A 24,052-nucleotide genomic window follows, 5' to 3' on the forward strand; every position below is an offset into this window, starting at 1 on the left:
AAAATCTCTTAAGGCAAGCGGTGTGTTTTTCTAGTCTCTTCCGACCCATTTTCGATGGTAATTCCCTCTATGCTTCCAGTTCTCCGCAGATGAAGACAAGATGCGAGCTCTGCTGAAGGTGGTGCAGTACCTAGAACTAGAGATTTACTCTACAGAGAGGCTGGAGAAGGTGAGGAGAGCGGAGAGGCCACGGACGGAGGTCAGGGCTTGTCCTGCAGTGCTTCACCTTCAGCCCTTCCTTTTCCTTGTCAGAATTTAGATCTTCTTTTGACCCAAGTGCAAGATATCCTTGAGAAGCACACAGAGCCGCAGGTTCTGGAGGCCTGCTCTTGTACGCTGTACATCTTGTGCGACCCGGACCTGGCGTTCTCCAAGAGGACGGACATCGTGCTCAGCCAGTTAGTGGACAGACTCACCACTCATTTCCACAATCACCTGTCGGACATTTTGCAGGTGATGAGAACATGGAGGAAAGGAAGGTTTTACTAGGACATCCGCCTAAAGCGTGGGAGGGTGATACTGAATAGAGGGGCGGGCCTGCTGCCAATATTCAGAGGTTGGTGCTCTAACGGTAGCTATGGGGTTGTTGGAAACAATGACCACTGTGGAAGACTTGCATACACCCTGCTTTTCATTTCTGCCATTCTCTCCTTTTTCTAGGTGATGGATCTAGATGAAGATGACATGTACAATACTGCAGCCACCATGAAGAGACTTTCTGCCCTGTACAGGTGAAACACGCGGTCATTATACACATAGTGACTATAACATGGCGCCATCATCTCACCGTCACTGGAGGACTCAGACCTGGGGTTGTAGCTGCTGCCGATCGCAGGCAGACACTAAGTGATGGAAGAGTTTGCTCCTCTGACCCGCTGCACCCGTCCGACAGCAACTGAGATAAACGGGAGGCTGAGACACCAGCAGTTTTGTGGGGTTCTTTTTAATTCTTTTCCATTCATACTGTTTTATTTTCCTCTGGCTTTAAAAATATAGCCCATCTCCGAAACTTGACTAGGCTGCACGCCAGTCAATCCATTCAGGGCTGACTGCTGTAGGTGGCCATCAGCGTCTACTGCTTCCTTGTCTTCTGCTGGGCTGCAGCCCTCAGACGTCTCTGCTAGAGATTAGGAGACTCGGCAGGAGACATTCCCAGTCAGATGCAGACTTGGATGAGGAGCAGAGTGTCCTCTGTGAGATACCGAATAACAGCAGCCAAGGATGCTCTCCAAGACCCCAACCTTTTTGTCCCCAGACGTAGCTTTTTTTCGGTGCCCTCACCGAAATCTTTCACATTCAAAAATAGAGAAAGGACTCGCCAAGATATTGGATTCCTGACAGGCGGTTTGCTAAACCGAAACTGCTATGTACTTATCTCGGTCCATGCTTCCTTCCCCTTGATGTCACTGCCCTCTGTTGTTCTCCACGTCGGGCTTTTGTAAGTTGCTCAGTGTGGCTCAGTGACGTCTTCTCCAGACCTGTGTAAGGTTAATTAGGACACACAGAATTAAGATATGTTTGGTGTGCACCACTATCAGATGGCTTTATGTCACTGCTCACCCCCCTGAGATTCACCGCCTTCATTTACCCCTTGGTTGCAGTAAGCTATTATGCTGCTGTTTGACTCTGTTTACATTAAACATTCATTCTGGCACTATGTCTGTGGTTCCTTTGCTGACATTTGGACTTGCCTGTGTCCTGTCTACATCTGCCCACCTGTGGTCTCTAGTCTAGTCTCTGCCTGCTGCACCAATGCCGTGGCCCATGTACCCACCCCAACCTGAGAACTAATCTCCTGAGTCGGTCATTGCATCGATGGAGGCTCTCTTCTGATCAACATTTTAGAACTCTTTGACTCCCTCTCTCTCTGTGCCCCTCTCTCCCTCTATCTGTGCCTCCCTCCCTCTCTGTGCTTCCTTACCTCCCTCTGTGCCTCCCTCTGTGTGCCTCCCTCTCTCTGTGCCTCCTTACCTCCCTCTGTGCCTCCCTCTCTTTGCGTGCCTCCCTCCCTCTCTCTGTGCCTCCATCTCTCTGTGCCTCCTTACCTCCCTCTCTGTGCCTCTTCCTCCCTCTGTGCCTCCCTCTTCTATGCCTCTCTTGCTGTGCTTCCCTCCCTATCTGTGCCTCCCTGTCTCTGTGCATCCCTCTCGCTCTCTGTACCTCCCTCCCTCTCTCTGTGCCCGTGATTCCCTGTCTCTGTGCCTCCCTCCCTCTCTTGCTGTGCCTCCCTCCCTCTGTGCCACTCGCTGTCTTGCTGTGCCTCCCTCTCTTGCTGTGCCTCCCTCCCTCTCTTGCTGTGCCTCCCTCCCTCTCTTGCTGTGCCTCCCTCCCTATCTCTTGCTGTGCCTCCCTCCCTCTCTCTGTGCCTCCGTCTCTTGTTGTCTCTCCCTATCTGCCTCCCTCTCTTGTTGTCCCTCCCTCTCTCTGCCTCCCTCTCTTGTCCCTCCCTCTCTTGTCCCTCCCTCTCTTGTCCCTCCCTCTCTTGTCCCTCCCTCTCTTGTCCCTCCCTCTCTCTGCCTCCCTCTCTCTGTGCCTCCCTCTCTGTTCTCCCCTCTATCTGCCTCCCTCCCTCTCTGTGCCTCCCCCTCTCTCTATGCCTCCCTCTCTGTTCTCCCCTCTATCTGCCTCCCCCTCTCTCCTCTCTCTGTGCCTCCCTCCCCTCTGTTCTCCCCTCTGTCTGCCTCCCTCCCTCTCTCTGTGCCTCCCCCTCCCTCTCTCTGTGCCTCCCTCCCTCTCTGTCTCCCTTCCTCTCTCTTGCTGTGCCTCCCTGTCTCTACAGACTCATTACTGGTGACCTGTCAGATGATACGACATAATGGAGGACATCTGAATCACCAGCTCAGGACCCGGATAAGCGACTATGACAGAATCCGCTCACATTTTGTGGTAATCTGCAGGAGAAGCCGCCTCTCGTCAGTCCACACTGGAGAAGTGAGCAGTGGGACAGGCAATGTCCTCAGTCACAGAAGACCCCAGACAATGGGCGCTACACCTCCATTTTGTTAGCCAAAAACAGATTGGGTCCTCCAGAAATTAACCCCGGGTCCTCCAGCCTCATTCACAAGATAGCGCATGCCCAGGTCACAGGACTCCAAGGCTCTGGTCACCCACTGGGACCAGCCCACACTTCTACACATCTGCCCTCCATTCACTTTCCTTCCCTTAACACTAAAGCAAAGGGAGTAATTCTCCCCATCGCTTACAACTGACCTAGATGGACGTGGTGTGCCGATCCTCCTAGCCGTCCTGGCATCTTCCTCTAACTATTTTGTCTGTCTTAGGGCCCCTGTGCCGAGCCTCCAGCCTCATAGCCATCCTCCTTCTGGCATCTTCCTCTCTGACTAGTTTGTCTGTGTTAGGGCCCTTGTGCCGAGCCTCCAGCCTCATAGCCACCCTCCTTGTGGCATCTTCCTCTCTGACTAGTTTGTCTGTGTTAGGGCCCCTGTGCCGAGCCTCATAGCCGTCCTCCTTCTGGCATCTTCCTCTGACTAGTTAATCTGTGTTAGGGCCCCTGTGCCGAGCCTCCAGCCTCTTAGCCGTCCTCCTTCTGGCATCTTCCTCTCTGACTAGTTTGTCTGTGTTAGGGCCCCTGTGCCGAACCGCCAGCCTCATAGCCGTCCTCCTTCTGGCATCTTCTCTGACTAGTTCGTCTGTGTTAGGGCCCCTGTGCCGAGCCTCCAGCCTCGTAGCTGTCCTTCTGGCTTCTTCCTCTGACTAGTTCGTTAGGGGTTAGGGCCCCTGTGCCGAGCCTCCAGCCTCATAGCCGTCCTCCTTGTGGTGTCGGGGTCATCACGACAATACCCTTCATTCACCAGTCATTCCAAATTAGACTATGAGCATTGGTACCGGGTAAGAATGAGTCAGACAAAGTTAAGGTTCAATCTTAGTGCATGCTCGTGCTTCTACAAGTTTGGCAACGTCACAGCAACTGAACTTTATTTCCTGATACACAGCATTATATGCTCTATGAGGGGAAGGCGTGCAATAGGCGGGGTTAGGCGGAGTTAAGCAATATGTGTCTAGTATCCGGTCTTTCTGATTGGTCCTGACGTCATCTGGTGGATCCTCCTCTTTCCACGTCACTCAGGTATCGATTTCAGCAGAAGTGATACTTTTCAGAAACGAAACTAGGGCAAAGGTGAATACTGGCAGCCATCTTAAATACAGTTACATTTTCATCAGCAAGCAAAGGGGAAAACTTATTGTTTCACAGCATAAGAATATAAAGTACAAAAAGTGTATGAAGATATATCTTTTCACCTTGACAATCCCCCCTAAACACTAAGTTTTTCCCTAAAAAGAAAGATCCTTCGAGACTATCCATGTGATGGGGAAAGGGGAGGTGGATTTCTTCATCCAGACACCTCAGAAGCTCTCCCCTTGTCAGAGGCCTCCAGGCAGCGGAACCCTTCACTAGCTTCACATGGAGTTCTCCTGCTGTCCCTAAACTAAATCTCTTGGCTTCATCTGAGAGTAGGGGGTATTGTCTAATTTCTTGAGGGGGACGTACTTGGGGATCTCCCCTGGATCAGTGCCATCATACTCTAGTGGGTCCAATAACCTGACACATACCACCCTGTGCTGCTGTTAAGTAGTCCAGTACTACAGTGTATTGATTAGTGACTATGATAAGTTGGTTTTGGACAGCGACCGTAGTATTAAGTATATCCAATATATCCCAAATTTGATCATCTGGATAATCTGTGGCCCTAACCAATTTATCCCACATTTGTGTAGCTGACAATTTTATTGGCTATACCCATCTGTACTACTAATATTTCATGATATTGTACAAACTTATTATTCAAGGATGTTGGAGAATTTAGGCTGTCCCATGCGGTTACCAATATTATTAAATGGAAATGCGAAAAACTAAAACATTATGTCCCCTTATTTGCTACTAGTCTGTTTGACCAGCTTGCAGTGCGATACGTGGATCCACGTCGGCCTTCCTTCCAGCTTTACTGACATAGTAATGAGGAGGACTTGGTAGGGACCGTCATACAAGGGTTCTAGTCCGTGTTTTCTGACATGCCTTTTCACAACCACAAAATCACCAGACTTCAAGTTGTGACAAATATCGGTTTCTGCTTAATCTGGAAGGGAAGAAGAAACTAAAACATGGGTGTTGGCAACATTTTTACTAAGTTGAATAACATATTGAACAGCACGGTCAGTTTCTTCTGACAACTACTGAGACTGAAAATTTGCAACTGAGAACCTAGCACCAAACAATATCTCATATGGGGACAGGCCATGTTTTGCAATAGGGGTAGTACGAATGTGTAAGAGCCCTGGCCATGGAGCCGTAGTCTCCTGCATCATTTTGGTCAATTGTCCCTTCAGTGTGCCGTTCAGCCTCTTAACTTTCCCACTAGATTGTGGATGGTACAGAGTATGGAGGGCTACAGTGGATCCAAGCATTGTCAGAACCTTCTGATACACATGAGAAGAAAAAGCCGGGCCTTGGTCACTTTCATCAACTTCTGGAACACCATATCTGCATATAACTTCCATCACCAGTTTCTTTGCTGTGGTTTTTGCAGTCATGTTGGTAACGGGGAATGCTTCTGGCCAACTGGAGAACATGTCAACAACCACCAGACAATATTCATAACTTCCAGACTTGGGCAACATGATGTGGTCCACCTGGAGCCTTTGGAAAGGATAGTCGGGCTTAGCAAGGTGTTTCGGGGTACACGTTGAAGTTGACCGGGATTGCAGGTCTGACAGATATTACATGCACGGTTGAGTGCTGTCAGGACTGTAGAAATACCTGGAGCCCAGTAGAATTTTTGTACCAGGGCTAGGGCCTGTTTTTTTTCCTCAATGTGTGGGCCCATGTGCCCACGTGGCAATAGCAGGGTACATCCGCTTAGGGAGACACACAAGTTGGTCCTTTTTCCAGAGACCATGTCCATGCGTGCTCCATCAGCCTTCCACTGTTTCACTTCTTCCTTTGGAGACATTCTCTGCATCGTCATTAAGCGGTCTCGCGGGGTCCGGTAGAAAACCTCAGTCTGTCGTGGATCATCAGGTTCCTGTAGAGTCAGTGTTTCTTGTAACTGTTTACGCTGAGAGCGTGTGTTCACCATAGTTGGTATGGGTGGTTCAATGGGTAGGAGAGCAGCAGCTTTTGCTTGCATATCCGCAAAGGACTGTGGACTGTTCCTAGGACCGTGCTCTCTTAGCTTTGATAATGGCCACCTGAGTAGGTAATTTGATTGAGTCCATGAGGGTTTTAACAGCTTCAGCATTCTCCACTGGAGTCCCAGCAGTAGTAACAAACTCTCGATTGGCCCATAGGGCTCCGAAATCATGAGCAATACCAAATGCATACTGTGAGTCCGTGTATATATTAGCCCGCCTGTCTTTGGCCAGAACACATGCAGTAGACAGAGCCTGAAGTTCTGTGCTGACAGGGAGGGAGGGAGTGCAGCTCCGGGCAATACAGTGTCTTCTGTAGTAACAGTGTATCCCGTGTGGAATCTGCCAAAATCATCAGCATATCTTGAACCGTCTTTCAGGGCCTTGTAGAGAGGTTGCATTATGCGGGATGCGTCAGGTATCCACTGACAACAATAAGTACATGGTCCAAGAAAACGCTGGAGTGCAGTCTCATCTTTTGTAGCTGACGGCTATTTTTTTTTTTTTTCTGTGAGGTGTCTGGCACCCTGAAGGAGACAGTGACCCAAAAATATCACTTGACCAAGGCAGAACTGAAGTTTCGAGGCCGAAACCCGACAGTTCAGATCTGCCAGATACTTGAGAAGGCTAACAGTGGCAACAATGGCTTCCTGCTCTGTCTGTGCACACAACAAAAGATTACCCACATACTGAAGCAGCGTGACATAAGGATATTCTAACTGCCAGGGTTAAAAACACTCGCCCATATTTTTTGCAAACTGGGAAAGGGCGTGTAAGATACACATCTCATTATGTTCATCTGCATAGGGGTTATATAATGTAAGGACCATCTGACCATCATCTTGGAATTATATTCTGGAGCGGAACTGTGATAATAAATCTGCCCTCAGTAAATTTACCGGACATGAGGGAGAGATTACGAACTGAGCAGTAACTTCAGGGAAAGGACCCACAGGGATGGGTTTTGTGAGAGTAAATTTATTGGGTCTGCCATCTACTCTAATTAAAACAAGCTGTTGATCTGAGAATTAACATGGCAGGGCTTGGGAGGGAGATTTCCAGACATAGGGTTAAAAAGGGATATTGGAGTATGGGACTGGATTTGTGTAAGGTGGGAGGAGGGCAGGAGCTGGAGTCTGGTGGGCCACTGATAAGGAATGGAGCTGCGTCCTTGAAGCTGCGGTGGGGGCTAGAGAGTGAGCAAAATTCGCTGCAGCTGCTGATTTAACCTCTAATTTCACTGCTGATGCAGAATGGGTTAAGTTCTTCTGAAAACTTTGTACTATTTTTTTTTTCAATGCATCGTCCAGAATGGAAGTCTCAATATCGAATCTGACTGACATTATTGCCTCTTTCAATTCAGATTTAAGGCTCGGACATCAAAGCTACTGCAAAAAGGTGTGAATGGGCTTTATTATACAGTGAAAACCCCAAATCTTTAAATACTACCATAAGACGCCCATAGAACTTCTCGGCAGTCTCCCCCTTGTCCTGTGACATCTGTGAGGGAGGTAGCTTGGTCCGCTAGTCTATCTTGTGCCCAAACCTTTAACCCCTTCCCGACCTGTGACACAACGTATGCGTCATAAAAGTCGGTGCCAATCCGACCTGTGACGCATATGCTGTGTCACAGAAAGATCGCGTCCCTGCAGATCGGGTGAAAGGGTTAACTCCCATTTCACCCGGCCTGCAGGGACAGGGGGAGTGGTAGTTTAGCCCAGGGGGGGTGGATTCACACCCCCCCCCCCCCTCCCCCCCCCCCCCCGTGGCTACGATCGCTCTGATTAGCTGTTGAAAGTGAAACTGCCAATCAGAGCGATTTGTAATATTTCACCTAAAAAACTGGTGAAATATTACAATCCAGCCAAGGCCGATGCTGCAATATCATCGGCCATGGCTGGAAACACTTATGTGCCCCCACCCCACCGATCGCCCCCCCCAGCCCCCCGATCTGTGGTCCGCTCCCCTCCGTCCTGTGCTCCGCTCTCCGTCCTCCTGTCCGCTCCCCCCGTGCTCCAATCACACCCCCCGTGCTCCAATCAAACCCCCCCGCACAGCGATCCCCCCCCCCGTGCTCCGATCCACCCCCCCGCACAGCGATCCCCCACCCCGTGCTCCAATTCCCCACCCCGTGTTCCGATCCACCCCCTCGTGCTCCAATCCACCCCCCCGTGCCCTGATCTCCCCCCCTTATACTTACCTAGCCTCCCGGGGTCCGTCCGTCTTCTTTGCTGGGCGCCGCCATCTTCCAAAATGGCGGGCCCCCCCTTTGTCACCCCCATAGGTAGGGACAATAAAAAAAAATAAAGAATTTTTTTTTTTTTGTTCCACTAATGTTGGGGTAAGAACTAGGGTTAGGGTTAGGAATGTGCACACGTATTCTGGTCCTCTGCGGATTTTTTCCGCAGATGATTTGATAAATCCGCAGTGCTAAACCGCTGTGGATTTATCGCAGATTTACCACGGTTTTTCTGCACATTTCACTGCAGTTTTACAACTGCGATTTTCTATTGGAGCAGTTGTAAAACCGCTGCGGAATCCGCAGAAAGAAGTGACATGCTGCGGAATGTAAACCGCTGCGTTTCCGTGCAGTTTTTCCGCAGCATGTGTACAGCGATTTTTGTTTCCCATAGGTTTACACTGAACTGTAAACTCATGGGAAACTGCTGCGGATCCGCAGCGTTTTCTGTAGCGTGTGCACATACCTTAGAATTAGGCTATGTGCACACGGTGCGGATTTGGCTGCGGATCCGCAGCAGTGTTCCATCAGGTTTACAGTACCATGTAAACATATGGAAACCAAATCCGCTGTGCCCATGGTGCGGAAAATACCGCGCGGAAACGCTGCGTTGTATTTTCCGCAGCATGTCAATTCTTTGTGCGGATTCCGCAGCGTTTTACACCTGTTCCTCAATAGGAATCCGCAGGTGAAATCCGCACAAAAAACACTGGCAATCCGCGGTAAATCCGCAGGTAAAACGCAGTGCCTTTTACCCGCGGATTTTTCAGAAATGATGCTGAAAAATCTCACATGAATCCGCAACGTGGGCACATAGCCTTAGGGTTAGGGTTGGAATTAGGGTTGTGGTTAGGGTTAGGGGTGTGTTGGGGTTAGGGTTGTGGTTAGGGGTGTGTTGGGGTTAGGGTTGTGATTAGGGTTACGGCTACAGTTGGGATAAGGGTTAGGGGTGTGTTGGAGTTAGAATTGAGGGGTTTCCACTGTTTAGGCACATCAGGGGGTCTCCAAACGCAACATGGCGCCACCATTGATTCCAGCCAATCTTGTATTCAAAAGGTCAAATGGTGCTCCCTCACTTCCGAGCCCCGACGTGCGCCCAAACAGTGGTTTACCCCCACATATGGGGTACCAGCATACTCAGGACAAACTGCGCAACAATTATTGGGGTCCAATTTCTCCTGTTACCCTTGAGAAAATAAAAAATTGCTTGCTAAAACATCATTTTTGAGGAAAGAAAAATGATTTTTTATTTTCACGGCTCTGCGTTGTAAACGTCTGTGAAGCACTTGGAGGTTCAAAGTGCTCACCACATATCTAGATAAGTTCCTTGGGGGGTCTAGTTTCCAAAATGGGGTCACTTGTGGGGGCTTTCTACTGTTTAGGCACAGCAGGGGCTCTGCAAACGCAACAAGATGTCCGCAGACCATTCCATCAAAGTCTGCATTTCAAAAGTCACTACTTCCTTTCTGAGCCCCGACGTGTGCCCAAACAGTGGTTTACCCCCACACATGGGGTATCAGCGTACTCAGGAGAAACTGGACAACAACTTTTGGGGTCCAATTTCTCCTGTAGCCCTTGGGAAAATAAAAAATTCTGGGCTAAAAAATTATTTTTGAGGAAAGAAAACGTATTTATTATTTTCACGGCTCTGCGTTATAAACTTCTGTAAAGCACTTGGGGGTTGAAAGTGCTCACCACATATCTAGATAAGTTCCTTTGGGGGTCTAGTTTCCAAAATGGGGTCACTTGTGGGGGGTTTCTACTGTTTAGGCACACCAGGGGCTCTGCAAACGCAACGTGACGCCCGCAGACCATTCCATCAAAGTCTGCATTTCAAAAGTCACTACTTCCATTCTGAGCCACGACGTGTGCCCAAACAGTGGTTTACCCCCACACATGGGGTATCAGCGTACTCAGGAGAAACTGGACAACATCATTTGGGGTCCAATTTCTCCTGTAACCCTTGGGAAAATAAAAAATTCTGGGCTAAAATATTATTTTTGAGGAAAGAAAACATTTATTATTTTCACGGCTCTGCGTTATAAACTTCTGTGAAGCACTTGGGGGTTCAAAGTGCTCACCTCACATCTAGATAAGTTCCTTGGGGGGTCTAGTTTCCAAAATGGGGTCACTTGTGGGGGGTTTCTACTGTTTAGCCACATCAGGGGCTCTGCAAACGCAACGTGACGCCCGCAGAGCATTCCATCAAAGTCTGCATTTCAAAACGTCACTACTTCACTTCCGAGCCCCAGCATGTGCCTAAACAGTGGTTTACCCCCACATATGGGGTATCGGCGTACTCAGGAGAAACTGGACAACAACTTTTGGGGTCAAATTTGTCCTGTTACCCTTGGGAAAATAAAAAATTGCGGGCTAAAAAATCATTTTTGAGAAAAGAATTTTTTTTTTTTTTTTCATGGCTCTGCGTTATAAACTTCTGTGAAGCACTTGAGGGTTCAAAGTGCTCACCACAAATCTAGATTAGTTCCTTTGGGGGTCTAGTTTCCAAAATGGGGTCATTTGTGGGGGATCTCCAATGTTTAGGCACACAGGGGCTCTCCAAACGCGACATGGTGTCCGCTAATGATTGGAGCTAATTTTCCATTTAAAAAGCCAAATGGCATGCCTTCCCTTCTGAGCCCTGCCGTGTGCCCAAACAGTGGTTTACCCCCACATATGGGGTATCTGCGTACTCAGGACAAACTGGACAACAACATTTGTGGTCCAATTTCTCCTATTACCATTGGCAAAATAGGAAATTCCAGGCTAAAAAATCATTTTTGAGAAAAGAAAAATTATTTTTGATTTTCATGGCTCTGTATTATAAACTTCTGTGAAGCACCTGGGGGTTTAAAGTGCTCAGTATGCATCTAGATAAGTTCCTTGGGGGGTCTAGTTTCCAAAATGGGGTCACTTGTGGGGGAGCTCCAATGTTTAGGCACACAGGGGCTCTCCAAACGCGACATGGTGTCCGCTAACAATTGGAGCTAATTTTCCATTCAAAAAGTCAAAAGGCGCGCCTTCCCTTCCGAGCCCTGCCGTGTGCCCAAACAGTGGTTTACCCCCACATATGAGGTATTGGCGTACTCGGGAGAAATTGCTCAACAAATTTTAGGATCCATTTTATCCTATTGCCCATGTGAAAATGAAAAAATTGAGGCGAAAAGAAATTTTTTGTGAAAAAAAAGTACTTTTTCATTTTTACGGATCAATTTGTGAAGCAACTGGGGGTTTAAAGGGCTCACTATGCATCTAGATAAGTTCCTTGGGGGGTCTAGTTTCCAAAATGGGGTCACTTGTGGGGGAGCTCCAATTTTTAGGCACACGGGTGCTCTCCAAACGTGACATGGTGTCCGCTAAAGAGTGGAGCCAATTTTTGATTCAAAAAGTCAAATGGCGCTCCTTCCCTTCCAAGCCCTGCCGTGCGCCCAAACAGTGGTTTACCCCCACATATGCGGTATCAGCGTACTCAGGACAAATTGGGCAACAACTTTCATTGTTCAGTTTCTCCTTTTACCATTGGGAAAATAAAAAAATTGTTGCTGAAAAATCATTTTTGTGACTAAAAAGTTAAATGTTCATTTTTTCCTTCCATGTTGCTTCTGCTGCTGTGAAGCACCTGAAGGGTTAATAAACTTCTTGAATGTGGTTTTGTGCACCTTGAGGGGTGCAGTTTTTAGAATGGTGTCACTTTTGGGTATTTTCAGCCATATAGACCCCTCAAACTGACTTCAAATGTGAGGTGGTCCCTCAAAAAAATGGTTTTGTAAATTTCGTTGTAAAAATGAGAAATCGCTGGTCAAATTTTAACCCTTATAACTTCCTAGCAAAAAAAAATTTTGTTTCCAAAATTGTGCTGATGTAAAGTATACATGTGGGAAATGTTATTTATTAACTATTTTGTGTCACAAAATGCTCTGGTTTAACAGAATAAAAATTCAAAATGTGAAAATTGCGAAATTTTCAAAATTTTCACCAAATTTCCGTTTTTATCACAAATAAACACAGAATTTATTGACCTAAATTTACCACTAACACGAAGCCCAATATGTCACGAAAAAACAGTCTCAGAACCGCTAGGATCCATTGAAGCGTTCCTGATTTATTACCTCATAAAGGGACACTGGTCAGAATTGCAAAAAACGGCTAGGTCTTTAAGGTCAAAATAGGCTGGGTCATGAAGGGGTTAAAGCATTACAGAAATCAACACCACTCTCATAGGTTCCCCTGTTCACATTATACATTATGCCACCCTCAATAATTGGAAAATACTCCTCTCCAGCCTTCACATGTAGTAAGTGTAACAGATCTCTCCGGGGAGTGGAATAAATCTCTCGATTCGCTGCTATTTGTCTATAGAAGGACATGGGGGATGTTTCTGAATCGGGTAACTAAAGTAGGAGGGGGTGGATACTCATAACCACTAGCAATGCTAGGCATCGCAGGGACTGGTGCTGGCTGTGGCTGATAATAAGTGCCCTCAGCGTTTAGCAAGGGAAAGGTGGGGGCAACAACTCCGGGTCTTCTTGCTTCACAATTGTAACAGACCTCTCTCCACTGAGAATTAGTAACTCTGCATACATCACAAATCCACCCAGCAGGATCATAGGGTGGGGGCGCACTGAGTTTTGGCAACCCAGGATATATTGGAGCTTTGGGGTTAAGGTGCACAGAGCTTACAGTCTGGAGAAGAGGCTTAATTTCCTGTGGAGGGACCATATTACCTAACAGGGAGCCCCCCTGTTTTAGATTATTATTTTTAATTATTTGTCTTTCTAACACATTACCCTCAATCACTTTCTCAGTTCCTTCTTGCACCACAAACATCCAGTTTTTTGTCATAGTAATAGACAACTTTCCTTTTTCAAAGTAACAAATCCAAATTCACGTCCTCTGTTATTCCTTAATTTGCTATATATCAACCACTCAACTTGAAGCAGGTGAATCTTTTACCAATCTTTCAATCACACTGATAACCAAACTATCACTTACAAGTTTCCTTCTAAAACAAGACACCATATTTTACTTTAAACTTACAATAATTCTTTCTAATTCAATACAATATTGTACTATTGCTTTAAACAAAACACAGATCTCCCAGCACATACTACACAAGGATAGAAAATTCCAAGAGAACGCAGCGACTTGCCCCCTCCATACCAGAGACACAGAACAGATGAGAACATCACAGCATTCCTCAGCACAGGAAGGAAAAAACAATAACCCAGCTGTTTGACTCCCCCCTCCCATCGGGTATCTTAAAAATCTACACACAGTAACGGAATACAGCAGTTCTCAGACTTAATTAATTTCTACAAAACCTTCACACAATTCATATGCCAGAACACCTTAGAAGAACCAATGATTGAGGCATTTTATAACCAAACACGGGCTCTGCATCCTCTGATCCTCCCTCTCCATCAACCTCTTTCCATCCCTCATTCTTTAAGCCTCGCGCAACTCGTAAATGAGCTTGCGCTTGTTCTAACAATCCTTTATCTTTCAACATGTCCCTTTTGTTCTCTATGAGATTGTGCCATGTAGACAGCTGCAATCTCCCTGACGAGGGCAATCCTACATGCTTGTACAACTTCTCAACATTCTTGACTGCCTTCTCGCCCTCCCGTGTCTCTACTATTGTCTTAACTTCCACAGCATCCTCATCTAACTTGTGGGGCATGGACTTCTTCTGCTTTAAGAGACGCAACATGACTCACAGAATACTACGCCCTGCTGTAGCTCAGGCCGCTGACAACGACAACAACACTGTGTCCTAAAGCACGGAACCTCTCGTTCAACGTACTATGAATAAAGAGCCTCGCGCTCGATATTTCTTGTCCCTAACCTGAACATCAGTGATTACAGTCTGTCCTGTCACGATATTCTAAACCGTTGGGAGGCGGTCTCCCAGTAAGAGCCTTCCACAGAAATGTAGGTGGTCCCCTTTCGGGACGTCTTAATTGCCTATCTATACAATATCAGAGGCTGCGTCTCCTATCCCTTTCTCTAAGCCGCCCCCCAATCTACAACTTTCTCAATCTTTCACTCTATTTCGCTACTAGACAATAGTCACGGGTAGGGTGGTTGAATGGAGTACGATGACCGGTGAAGGAGGTATGGTGTACACGAGGACGCGCAGAATGCCACGTCTCTCAGTTGCTGCTTTGAAGCGTGGCACGGGATCGCGCTCGGTCTCACCACTCAACCGGTCACCCCTCGGACCCAAGGAGACCACAGACAAACCAATAACGGCTGAAACACTAGCAAGTGTGACACATAAAGAGTATGTGATCTCCACTTACCGTGTTTGGAGGGTGACCAGTCCTCGAGGTCAGCCACTACGGGTGTTGTCCACGGACGTCCAGGGATGGGTCCAGGGGGTTTCTGATCGCCGGCCACGCCCCACGTTTTTTGCGCCAAATTGTCGGGGTCGTCACGACAATACCCTTCATTCACCAGTCATTCCAAATTAGACTATGAGCATTGGTACCGGGTAAGAATGAGTCAGACAAAGTGCTGGTTCAATCTCATGCTCGTGCTTCTACAAGTTTGGCAACGTCACAGCAACTGAACTTTATTTCCTGATACACAGCATTATATGCTCTATGAGGGGAAGGCGTGCAATAGGCGGGGTTAGGCGGAGTTAAGCAATATGTGTCTAGTATCCGGTCTTTCTGGTTGGTCCTGACGTCATCTGGTGGATCCTCCTCTCTCCACGTCACTCAGGTTTCCATTTCAGCAGAAGTGATACTTTTCAGAAACGAAACTAGGGCAAAGGTGAATACTGGCAGCCATCTTAAATACAGTTACATTTGCATCAGCAAGCAAAGGGGAAAACTTATTGTTTCACAGCATAAGAATATAAAGTACAAAAAGTGTATGAAGATATATCTTTTCACCTTGACAGTGGTATCCTCCTCTCTGACTAGTTCGTCTGTTAGGGCCCCTGTGTCGAGCCTCCAGCCTCATAGCCGTCTTCCTTCTGGCATCTTCCTCTAACTAGTTTGTCTGTGTTAGGGCCCCTGTGCCGAGCCTCCAGCCTCATAGCCGTCCTCCTTCTGGCTTCTTCCTCTGACTAGTTCGTTAGGGGTTAGGGCCCCTGTGCCGAGCATCCAGCCTCATAGCCATCCTTCTTCTGGTATCTTCCTCTGACTAGTTCATCTGTGTTAGGGCCCCTGTGCTGAGCCTCCAGCCTCATAGCCGTCCTCCTGGCATCTTCCTCTGACTAGTTCGTCTGTGTTAGGGCTCTTGTGCTGAGCCTCATAGCCGTCCTCCTTCTGGCTTCTTCCTCTGACTAGTTCGTTAGTGGTTAGGGCCCCTGTGCTGAGCCTCCAGCCTCATAGCCATCCTCCTTCTGGCTTCTTCCTCTGACTAGTTCGTTAGTGGTTAGGGCCCCTGTGCTGAGCCTCCAGCCTCATAGCCGTCCTTCTGGCTTCTTCCTCTGACTAGTTTGTTAGGGCCCTTTCTTCCACTCGCCTCCCGCTGAGGCTCATTACATTGTGTTTGTTGTAGCCTCGGTTTTACTTGCTGGAGGTTATTGGAACGTGACTTCTGAACCGCGCTCAAAGCTTGGAAATCATTCATTGAGCACCTGGAAGACGTTGTGTTTTTCTGATCTCCCTTTTCTGGCTACCTCTATTCTCAGAATATCCTGGACTCTGGATTCAGTCTGAGCCTTCTCAGGGGGCAGATGTGTCCACTATCTCGACAGCTGCAGACTTTATCTTGTTGGTAGAGTTCCACGCTGTTCCTTCTTACCGACAAGTCCATGAGATCTCAGTTTGGTCTTTAAGGTGTTGCAGTTTCTTCCATTTCAGCCCCTCCATGGACCCTTCTCCCCTATGTTCCTTTTCGGTGGCCAGCACTTACATTACAATTGTTTTCTTATTCCTCTTTCAAGATTTTGCAAAGGTAGTCCTCCACCTTAGCGTGGATATAGCATGGTCCTCATTTTGTCCCTCTCCTTCCTATCCTATGAAAAAAATCTCTTTACACCCTCGGAATAGCCTGAGCCTTGCGTATGTACTTCTCTCCAGCCACCTCTTGCCGGCCGGCTGATTCCCTGTTCATTCTTCCAGAAGGTACTGGGTGCGATGTGCTGGCATCCAGCGTCCCCATGGCCGGTTGGACCCGATTTGTGATAGACGATGTCGGCCACTCAATGTTCCATTCTTATTGACCCAGTCAAACCTGGTGGTGAGGGCGTCATGGGTTATTCCTCACAAAGTCCCTGCCCTACAGGTGTGCACTGTGCACAGCGGCCACAGGGTTGTCCCGTCACACCTTCAATTCCTGCCGAGGACAGGGTGGTGAGAAGTGCAATCCTAGCAGCAGCTATAACCCAAGGGCTGGTGTCCCCCAATGTACGGACGAGAGACGGCTGTTACAGGTAAGTAAGCCAATTTCCTCCCTCCTTCACTACAGCGCTCATGATCTCACCCGATGGGAGTTGTTTGATCCCTGCTGTCATATTCTGGAGAAGGCGATAGACACGTCGGAGGTTCCCGAGCAGGTGATGAGTCCGGTGTCCGAGGCGTATCTACAGGACATTATTACCAGGCACTGAGCATCTTCTCTCCTACAGATTGTGGTGCCGGCACTCGTCTGTGGTCACTTCTCCCTGTTATGGGAGCTGTCTCATTACTCCATGGTCCAGCCCTCAGAGGTAAGGTATCCAGAGATCCAGAGCATTTTGGCGCACGCTCCTCCTGCCGTGTACATACAGGGTATGCCGGCGCACGCTCATCCTGCCGTGTACATATAGGGTATGCCGGCACACGCTCCTCCTGCCGTGTACATACAGGGTATGTTGGTGCACGCTCCTCCTGCCGTGTACATACAGGGTATGTCGGCGCACGCTCCTGCCGTGTACATACAGGGTATGTCGGTGCACACTCCTGCCGTATACATACAGAGTATGTCGGTGCACGTTCCTCCTGCCGTGTACATACAGGGTATGCCGGTGCGCGCTCCTCCGGCCGTGTACATACAGGGTATGTTGGTGCACGCTCCTCCTGCCTTGTACTTACAGGGTATGTCGGTGCACGCTCCTCCTGTGTACATACAGGGTATGCCGGCGCACGCTCCTGCCGTTTACATACAGGGTATGTCGGTGCACACTCCTGCCGTGTACATACAGAGTATGTCGGTGCACGTTCCTCCTGCCGTGTACATACAGAGTATGTCGGTGCACGCTCCTCCTGTGTACATACAGGGTTTGCCGGCGCACGCTCCTCCTGTGTACATATAGGGTATGCCGGCGCACGATCCTCCTGTGTACATATAGGGTATGCCGGCGCGCGCTCCTCCTGCCGTGTACATACAGGGTATGTTGGTGCACGCTCCTCCTGCCTTGTACTTACAGGGTATGTCGGTGCACGCTCCTCCTGTGTGCATACAGGGTATGCTGGCGCACGCTCCTGCCGTTTACATACAGGGTATGTCGGTGCACGCTCCTCCTGCCGTGTACTTACTTACAGGGCATGTCGGCGCACGCTCCTCCTGCCGTGTACATAGAGGGTATGTCAGTCCACACTCCTGCCGTGTACATACAAGGTGTGTTGGTGCACGCTCCTCCTGCCATGTACATACAAGGTGTGTCGGTGCACGTTCCTCCTGCCGTGTACATACAGGGTATGTCGGTGCACGTTCCTCCTGCCGTGTACATACAGGGTATGTCGGCGCACGCTCCTCCTGTGTACATACAGGGTTTGCCGGCGCATGCTCCTCCTGTGTACATATAGGGTATGCCGGCACACGCTCCTCCTGCCGTGTACATACAGGGTATGTCGGTGCACGCTCCTCCTGCCGTGTACTTACTTACAGGGCATGTCGGCGCACGCTCCTCCTGCCGTGTACATAGAGGGTATGTCAGTCCACACTCCTGCCGTGTACATACAAGGTGTGTTGGTGCACGCTCCTCCTGCCATGTACATACAAGGTGTGTCGGTGCACGTTCCTCCTGCCGTGTACATACAGGGTATGTCGGTGCACGTTCCTCCTGCGGTGTACATACAGGGTATGTCGGTGCACGCTCCTCCTGCCGTGTACATAGAGGGTATGTCGGTCCACACTCCTGCCGTGTACATACAAGGTGTGTTGGTGCACGCTCCTCCTGCCATGTACATACAAGGTGTGTCGGTGCACGTTCCTCCTGCCGTGTACATACAGGGTATGTCGGTGCACGTTCCTCCTGCCGTGTACATACAGGGTATGTCGGTGCACGTTCCTCCTGCCGTGTACATACAGGGTATGCCGGCGCACGCTCCTCCTGCCGTGTACATACAAGGTGTGTTGGTGCACGCTCCTCCTGCCGTGTACATACAAGGTGTGTTGGTGCACGCTCCTCCTGCCGTGTACATACACGGTATGCCGGCGCACGCTCCTCCTGCCGTGGACATACAAGGTGTGTTGGTGCACGCTCCTCCTGCCGTGTACATACAGGGTATGTCGGTGCACAGTTCCAGGGTTAATAATGTGCAGTCCCCTGTATAGCCCCGTCTCGCGTCCACCTTCTTCCCCTGCATGTCCCTGGTTCCCTGCGGTGCGGTTGTGCAGCAGGACATTCTCTGTTATTTGCTCTCTCACTGATCAGGATTCGCTGGACGCTTTACAGAAGAATCTTGTCCTGTTTGTGACCCTGTGTCAGAGCCTCCTGTCTGATGTTCACTGCAGCGTGAGAGAGCAGGTAATGGACCACCACTATCGGACCACCATCATTGCGCTTTTATATTTATGTTTTCATTTTGTCAGTAGCTTGTGAAGGATGGTGTGAAGCGGCTGCAGAGCCGATCCTGCCCCGTACCTGACCGATGTCAGCTGTGCTCCATGGCCGCCATCTGCCTAGGTCTGCAGTGATCTGCGCCAGCTCCGATCGCTGCACATTAACCTTTGAATTGCTGATGTCCGTCTCTTAACAGCGGCATTTAAGTGACGTCGTTGTCATTACCTGGTATTTCAGTATATTGTATAAGGGACTAAAAAAAAATTAAAGTTTTTTAAATGTGTGTGTGTATAATATATATATATATATATATATATATATATATATATATATATATATATATATATATATATATATATATATATATATATATATATATATATATATATATAATTACACTGACCCACTTTTCTTCCATTATAATAAAGTTAATATATTTGGTATCGTGTCTGAAAAAATCTAAGCTATTAAAATATATATCAATAAAATAATCTGTTCAGCTTGAAAAAAAACAAGTCGATAGTTGTCATCCGTACTGACCTGGGAATTATTTTAATAGATAGGAGCTTGTTCTGCTGTCTTGCAGCAGTGGTCGGTCTCTAAGGCAACGAAGTGTAAACAAAAGAAAAGTGGTAATATCTCACGAACGGCTGAAAATTTTAATAAGTAGTAAATTACAGAATTGCTTGTATATAAGAGTAGCTCATCCTCCATGTGTCCTGTCTGTTTCTGGACTGCAGAGCCTGATATACATAACTTGACTCACTGTGAAATCATAGCGTGTGTATCCTATTACTGTAAAGCATTTTTACTGCAGGAGGAAATAAATCTTCTGTATTATTTTTTTTAAAACCAATCTTACTAAAGTATTTTAACGCTAAAATAGAAAATGTGGTTACCTTCAACCCCCACTAGGGGGAGCTCACTGCATACTGCGCATTGAAAACAATAACACTGTGTACTGAGCTCCCCCTAGTGGTGGCTGCAGATATCTCCTGAGATTTATGCCAAGGGATCAAGTTTCATACCCAAGAGCGATGTATTAGGAACCGTTCAGTGATAGATTCCTACTTTCATCATGATCCTTTTTTGCTGTTTTCCTTTGCAGACTTTTATACTGCTCAGTGATCTCCTGGTGGTTTTCAACAATCACGTCGGCCACGGCGAGCGATCCTACCTGCAGACACTCTCCTATTCTGCAGAGGTTCCTCTCCAGGCGGAGCTGGCCGGCTTCCTCGTCGATCACGTGTTCACCAACTCTGAAGATGAGGACGGCGGTGCGTGTTCTGCGGGAGCAATAAGATATGGATGGTTCTCAGATATCTCCGTACTCTGCCATTCTCCAAATCCACTGTATAACACCCACTCTCCACTAGGGGGAGCCATGCAGCTCCCTGGGCACTTATTATTGCAGTAAGCTCGTGTGATCCCTCTAGTGGTGGTGATTGATCAACGCCAAATGATCCCTCTCACCCCTTAAACGCAGCCATTGTTTTTTAATTATTTTTAAATCCATAATTTAATTATTATTTTTTTTTTTTGCGGGACGAGTCGTTGTTTGGAATGACGCCATTCACTTGACCATATCATGTAGTGAAAAACGGGGTGGATTTGGGGGAAAAAAAAACTGAATCTTTGCCATTGCTTCTTGGGTTCTGTTTTTAGGACGTTCACTGTTGCCATAAAAACAAGCTGGAAATTCACGTGTAACTTATGTGTTGCTATAAAACAAAAACTGTTTAAAAAAAAAAATAGATGGTTTCACAGCTTGTTTTTTTTTGTGTAGATCCGTAGATTTTAATGGTGCGCTCACTACTTTCTGATCTTTTTTTTTTTTTTTTTTTCACCATTTTTTTAGGAAGCAACTAAAATCCAGCTATTCCGCTTTTTAAAAAAAAATATATATATATATATGTTGATATTTTGTTGTTAGTTTTACTTCTGTAATTACATTTTTTACTAAGGGGATTTCAACTTTTACTTTTTACAATTTATTTTTTCATGTTTTTACAGCTTTTATTAGTCCCCGATATGGAACGTAAACCTGTAGTATCGCAGTCCATTGCATAATTAACTGATCTCTCGGTTTTATAGATGTAGAAATATGGCGGACACGAGGGGCTTCCGTCACGAGACTAATTCTAACCCCTGAGATGCCGCTGTCATGATTGACCGCAGCTTTGTCTGTTGGCGATCCGAGATTGCCCCGATCACGATCGTCACTCTTGAGTGCTGGCTGTATAGCACAGCTGGCACCGGTGCCCCTCGGCGTTGTGGAAACTCTGCCGAACATAGGAAATGTGAACAGTGCCGCCATCGCACAGAACAAAGTCATTGAAAAATACCGGTATTTATTGTCTTTCCCCTTAGAGGACGAAGGGAGTAAAATCCATCGGCTCCATAACAGACGTGTGCTCCTGGCCGGATACTGCAAGATGGTCCTGCACAACGCCCTGGAGCTGCGCTTTGCCAGCGAAATCTTCAAGTACTATTTAAAGGTTGGAGTCGCCAGGGTTGTAGAGGGGTAAAATAACCGGGCACGGCCATGGGACTCATCTACTAAAATCTTATGGTACGACGGTTGGTGAACTAGAGTGACAGAGCGGCCTAGAAACCCCTCGCAGCTTCTTCAGCGGGGCACCTGAGGTGGGCTGCCATTGTGGGGTGCGCTTGGATTGTGATATTACTAGGGATGAGCGAACGTGCTCGGTTATCACTCGAGGATCACGGTGCTCATTACTTGGCGAGTAACGGACGGTGCTCAATGTAAAACTGGACTCCCCGCCCTGCATCTTTGGCGCATGTTACGCAGCCAAAAAGCATACAGGGATTGCCTGTGAGTCACTGTTATGCCGTAGCCATCTTGGTTGTGGCATTACTGTGATTGGCTGGCCGTGTGACATCGTCAGGGAATATAAAAGGACAAGCACCGCCAGCTCGGCACACTGACGCCATTGCACAGCTCTATGACACTTCATATTGGGGTGGACAGAGTGCTTGTCTAGGCCTGTGTGTGCACATTATAACGAGTCAGAGGCCTGTAGTGTAGATACTGAGGCCGAGCCATCGTACTAACAGCCCATCTAAGGGCTAATCGCTTGTATCACATACAGTCTGCATTTAGTCTAAGAAGGGAGAGCGAGTGGCAGGAGCAGGGAGAGTGACAGAATCCAGTCTGTAGGCAGGGATTAGGGCTGTGCAGTCTGTTGGCAAGTGTGGGGATGAAAAAATTGAGTACAGTTGAAACCAGAAGTTTCCATCCACTATATATAAAGACACATGTTTATATTTTTCTCAATATCTGACATGAAATCAGAATAAACCTTTCCCGTTTTAGGTCACTTAGGATTACCATAATTATTAATATTTGCCAGATGCCAGAATAATGAGAAGAGAGAGAATGTTTTAAGGCATTTTTATCACTTACTGCAAAGTCAAAAGTTTACAAACACTAAGATTACTGTGCCTTTAAACATTTCTGCACTGCCTATATGATCATGGCATCTGAGTTAATTAGAGACACATCTGTGGATGTATTTTAATGCACACCTGAAACACACTGCTTCTTTGTGTAGCATCATGGGAAAGTCTAAAGAAATCAGCCAAGATATCAGGAAGAGAATTCTGGACTGGCACAAGTCTGGCTCATCCTTGGGTACAATTTAAGCCTTGTTCATCTGTACAAACAAGATGGGAATGTCCAGCCATCATACCGCTCAGGAAGGAGATGGGTTCTGTGTCCCAGAGATGAATGTGCTTTGGGCCGATATGTGCAGATCAATCCAAGGACAAAAGCAAAAGACCTTGGGAAGATGATGGCGGAAGCTGGTAAGATTGTGTCAATATCCACAGTGAAACGAGTACTGTATCAGCATGGGCTGAAAGGCCACTCTGCCAAGAAGAAGCCATTACTCCAAAAGAAACATAAAAAAACCAGATTAATGTTTGTAGATGCACACAGGAACAAAGGCCTTAAGTTTTGGAGACATGTCATGTGGTCTGAGGAAACTAAAATTGAACTTTTTGGACATAATGACCATCGTTACTTTTGGAGGAAAAAGGGAGAAGCTTGGAAGCCTAAGAACACCATCCCCACTGTGAAACATGGGGATGGCAGGATCATGTTGTGGGATTGTTTTGCCGTAGGAGGGACTGGTGCACTTCACAAAATAGATGGCATCATGAGAAAAGAAGATTATGTGGCAATACTGAAGCCACATCTCAAGACATCAGCCAGGAAGTTAAAGCTTGGGCGGAAATGGGTCTTCCAAGTAGACAATGACCTGAAGCATACTGCCAAAATGGTAACAAAGTGGCTTAAGGATAACAAAGTCAATGTTTTGGAGCCGCCATCACAAAGCCCTGATCTCAGTCCTAGTGAAAATTTATGGGTAAAGCTGAAAAGTCTGGGGCAAACAAGATGACCTACAATCCTGGATCAATTACACCAGTTTTGTCAGGAGGAATGGGACCAGATTACGACCAACTATTGTGAGAAGCTTGTGGAAGGAGATCCCAAACGTCTGACCCAAGTCATTCAGTTTAAGGGCAATGGTAACAAATACTAATGACATGGATGAAAACTTTTGACTTTGTAGTAAGTAATAAAAATGCATTAAAACATTCTCTCTCTTCTCATTATTCTGGAATTTGGCAAATACTGATAATGATGGTAATCCTTACTGACCTAAAACGGGAAAGGTTCATTCTGATTTCATGTCAGATGTTGAGAAAAACCTGCAGCTGTGTCTTTATATATAATGTATATGTTACTATATCCGCGCTGGAAATACCACAAGAGAATATATATATGTTCCTCTCAACATGATTTAAGGTCCTGACTTAAATAAACGATGGCTGGATTACCAATAGAAAATAAGAGGTAATTACCGAAGGGTGACAAACAGTTTGCTCCTGGTTGGGGTCCTCAGATGCGTGCCCGA

General features: G+C 47.3%; 1 protein-coding gene across 1 annotated transcript in view; it reads left to right on the forward strand.

Annotated features, from left to right (window-relative positions):
- STAG3 (STAG3 cohesin complex component) overlaps positions 1–24,052 on the forward strand; it is a 125,935-nt gene that overhangs the window by 80,768 nt on the left and 21,115 nt on the right. Inside the window, exons 17-24 of the mRNA XM_069762503.1 lie at positions 80–169; positions 253–453; positions 661–731; positions 16,811–16,898; positions 16,971–17,051; positions 18,981–19,073; positions 20,218–20,386; positions 21,489–21,607. Coding sequence (XP_069618604.1) covers positions 80–169; positions 253–453; positions 661–731; positions 16,811–16,898; positions 16,971–17,051; positions 18,981–19,073; positions 20,218–20,386; positions 21,489–21,607 — 912 coding nt within the window. The remainder of the gene's footprint in view (positions 1–79; positions 170–252; positions 454–660; positions 732–16,810; positions 16,899–16,970; positions 17,052–18,980; positions 19,074–20,217; positions 20,387–21,488; positions 21,608–24,052) is intronic.

This window comes from Ranitomeya imitator, chromosome 4 (assembly GCF_032444005.1).
Source record: "Ranitomeya imitator isolate aRanImi1 chromosome 4, aRanImi1.pri, whole genome shotgun sequence".
NCBI classification, from domain to species: domain Eukaryota; kingdom Metazoa; phylum Chordata; class Amphibia; order Anura; family Dendrobatidae; genus Ranitomeya; species Ranitomeya imitator.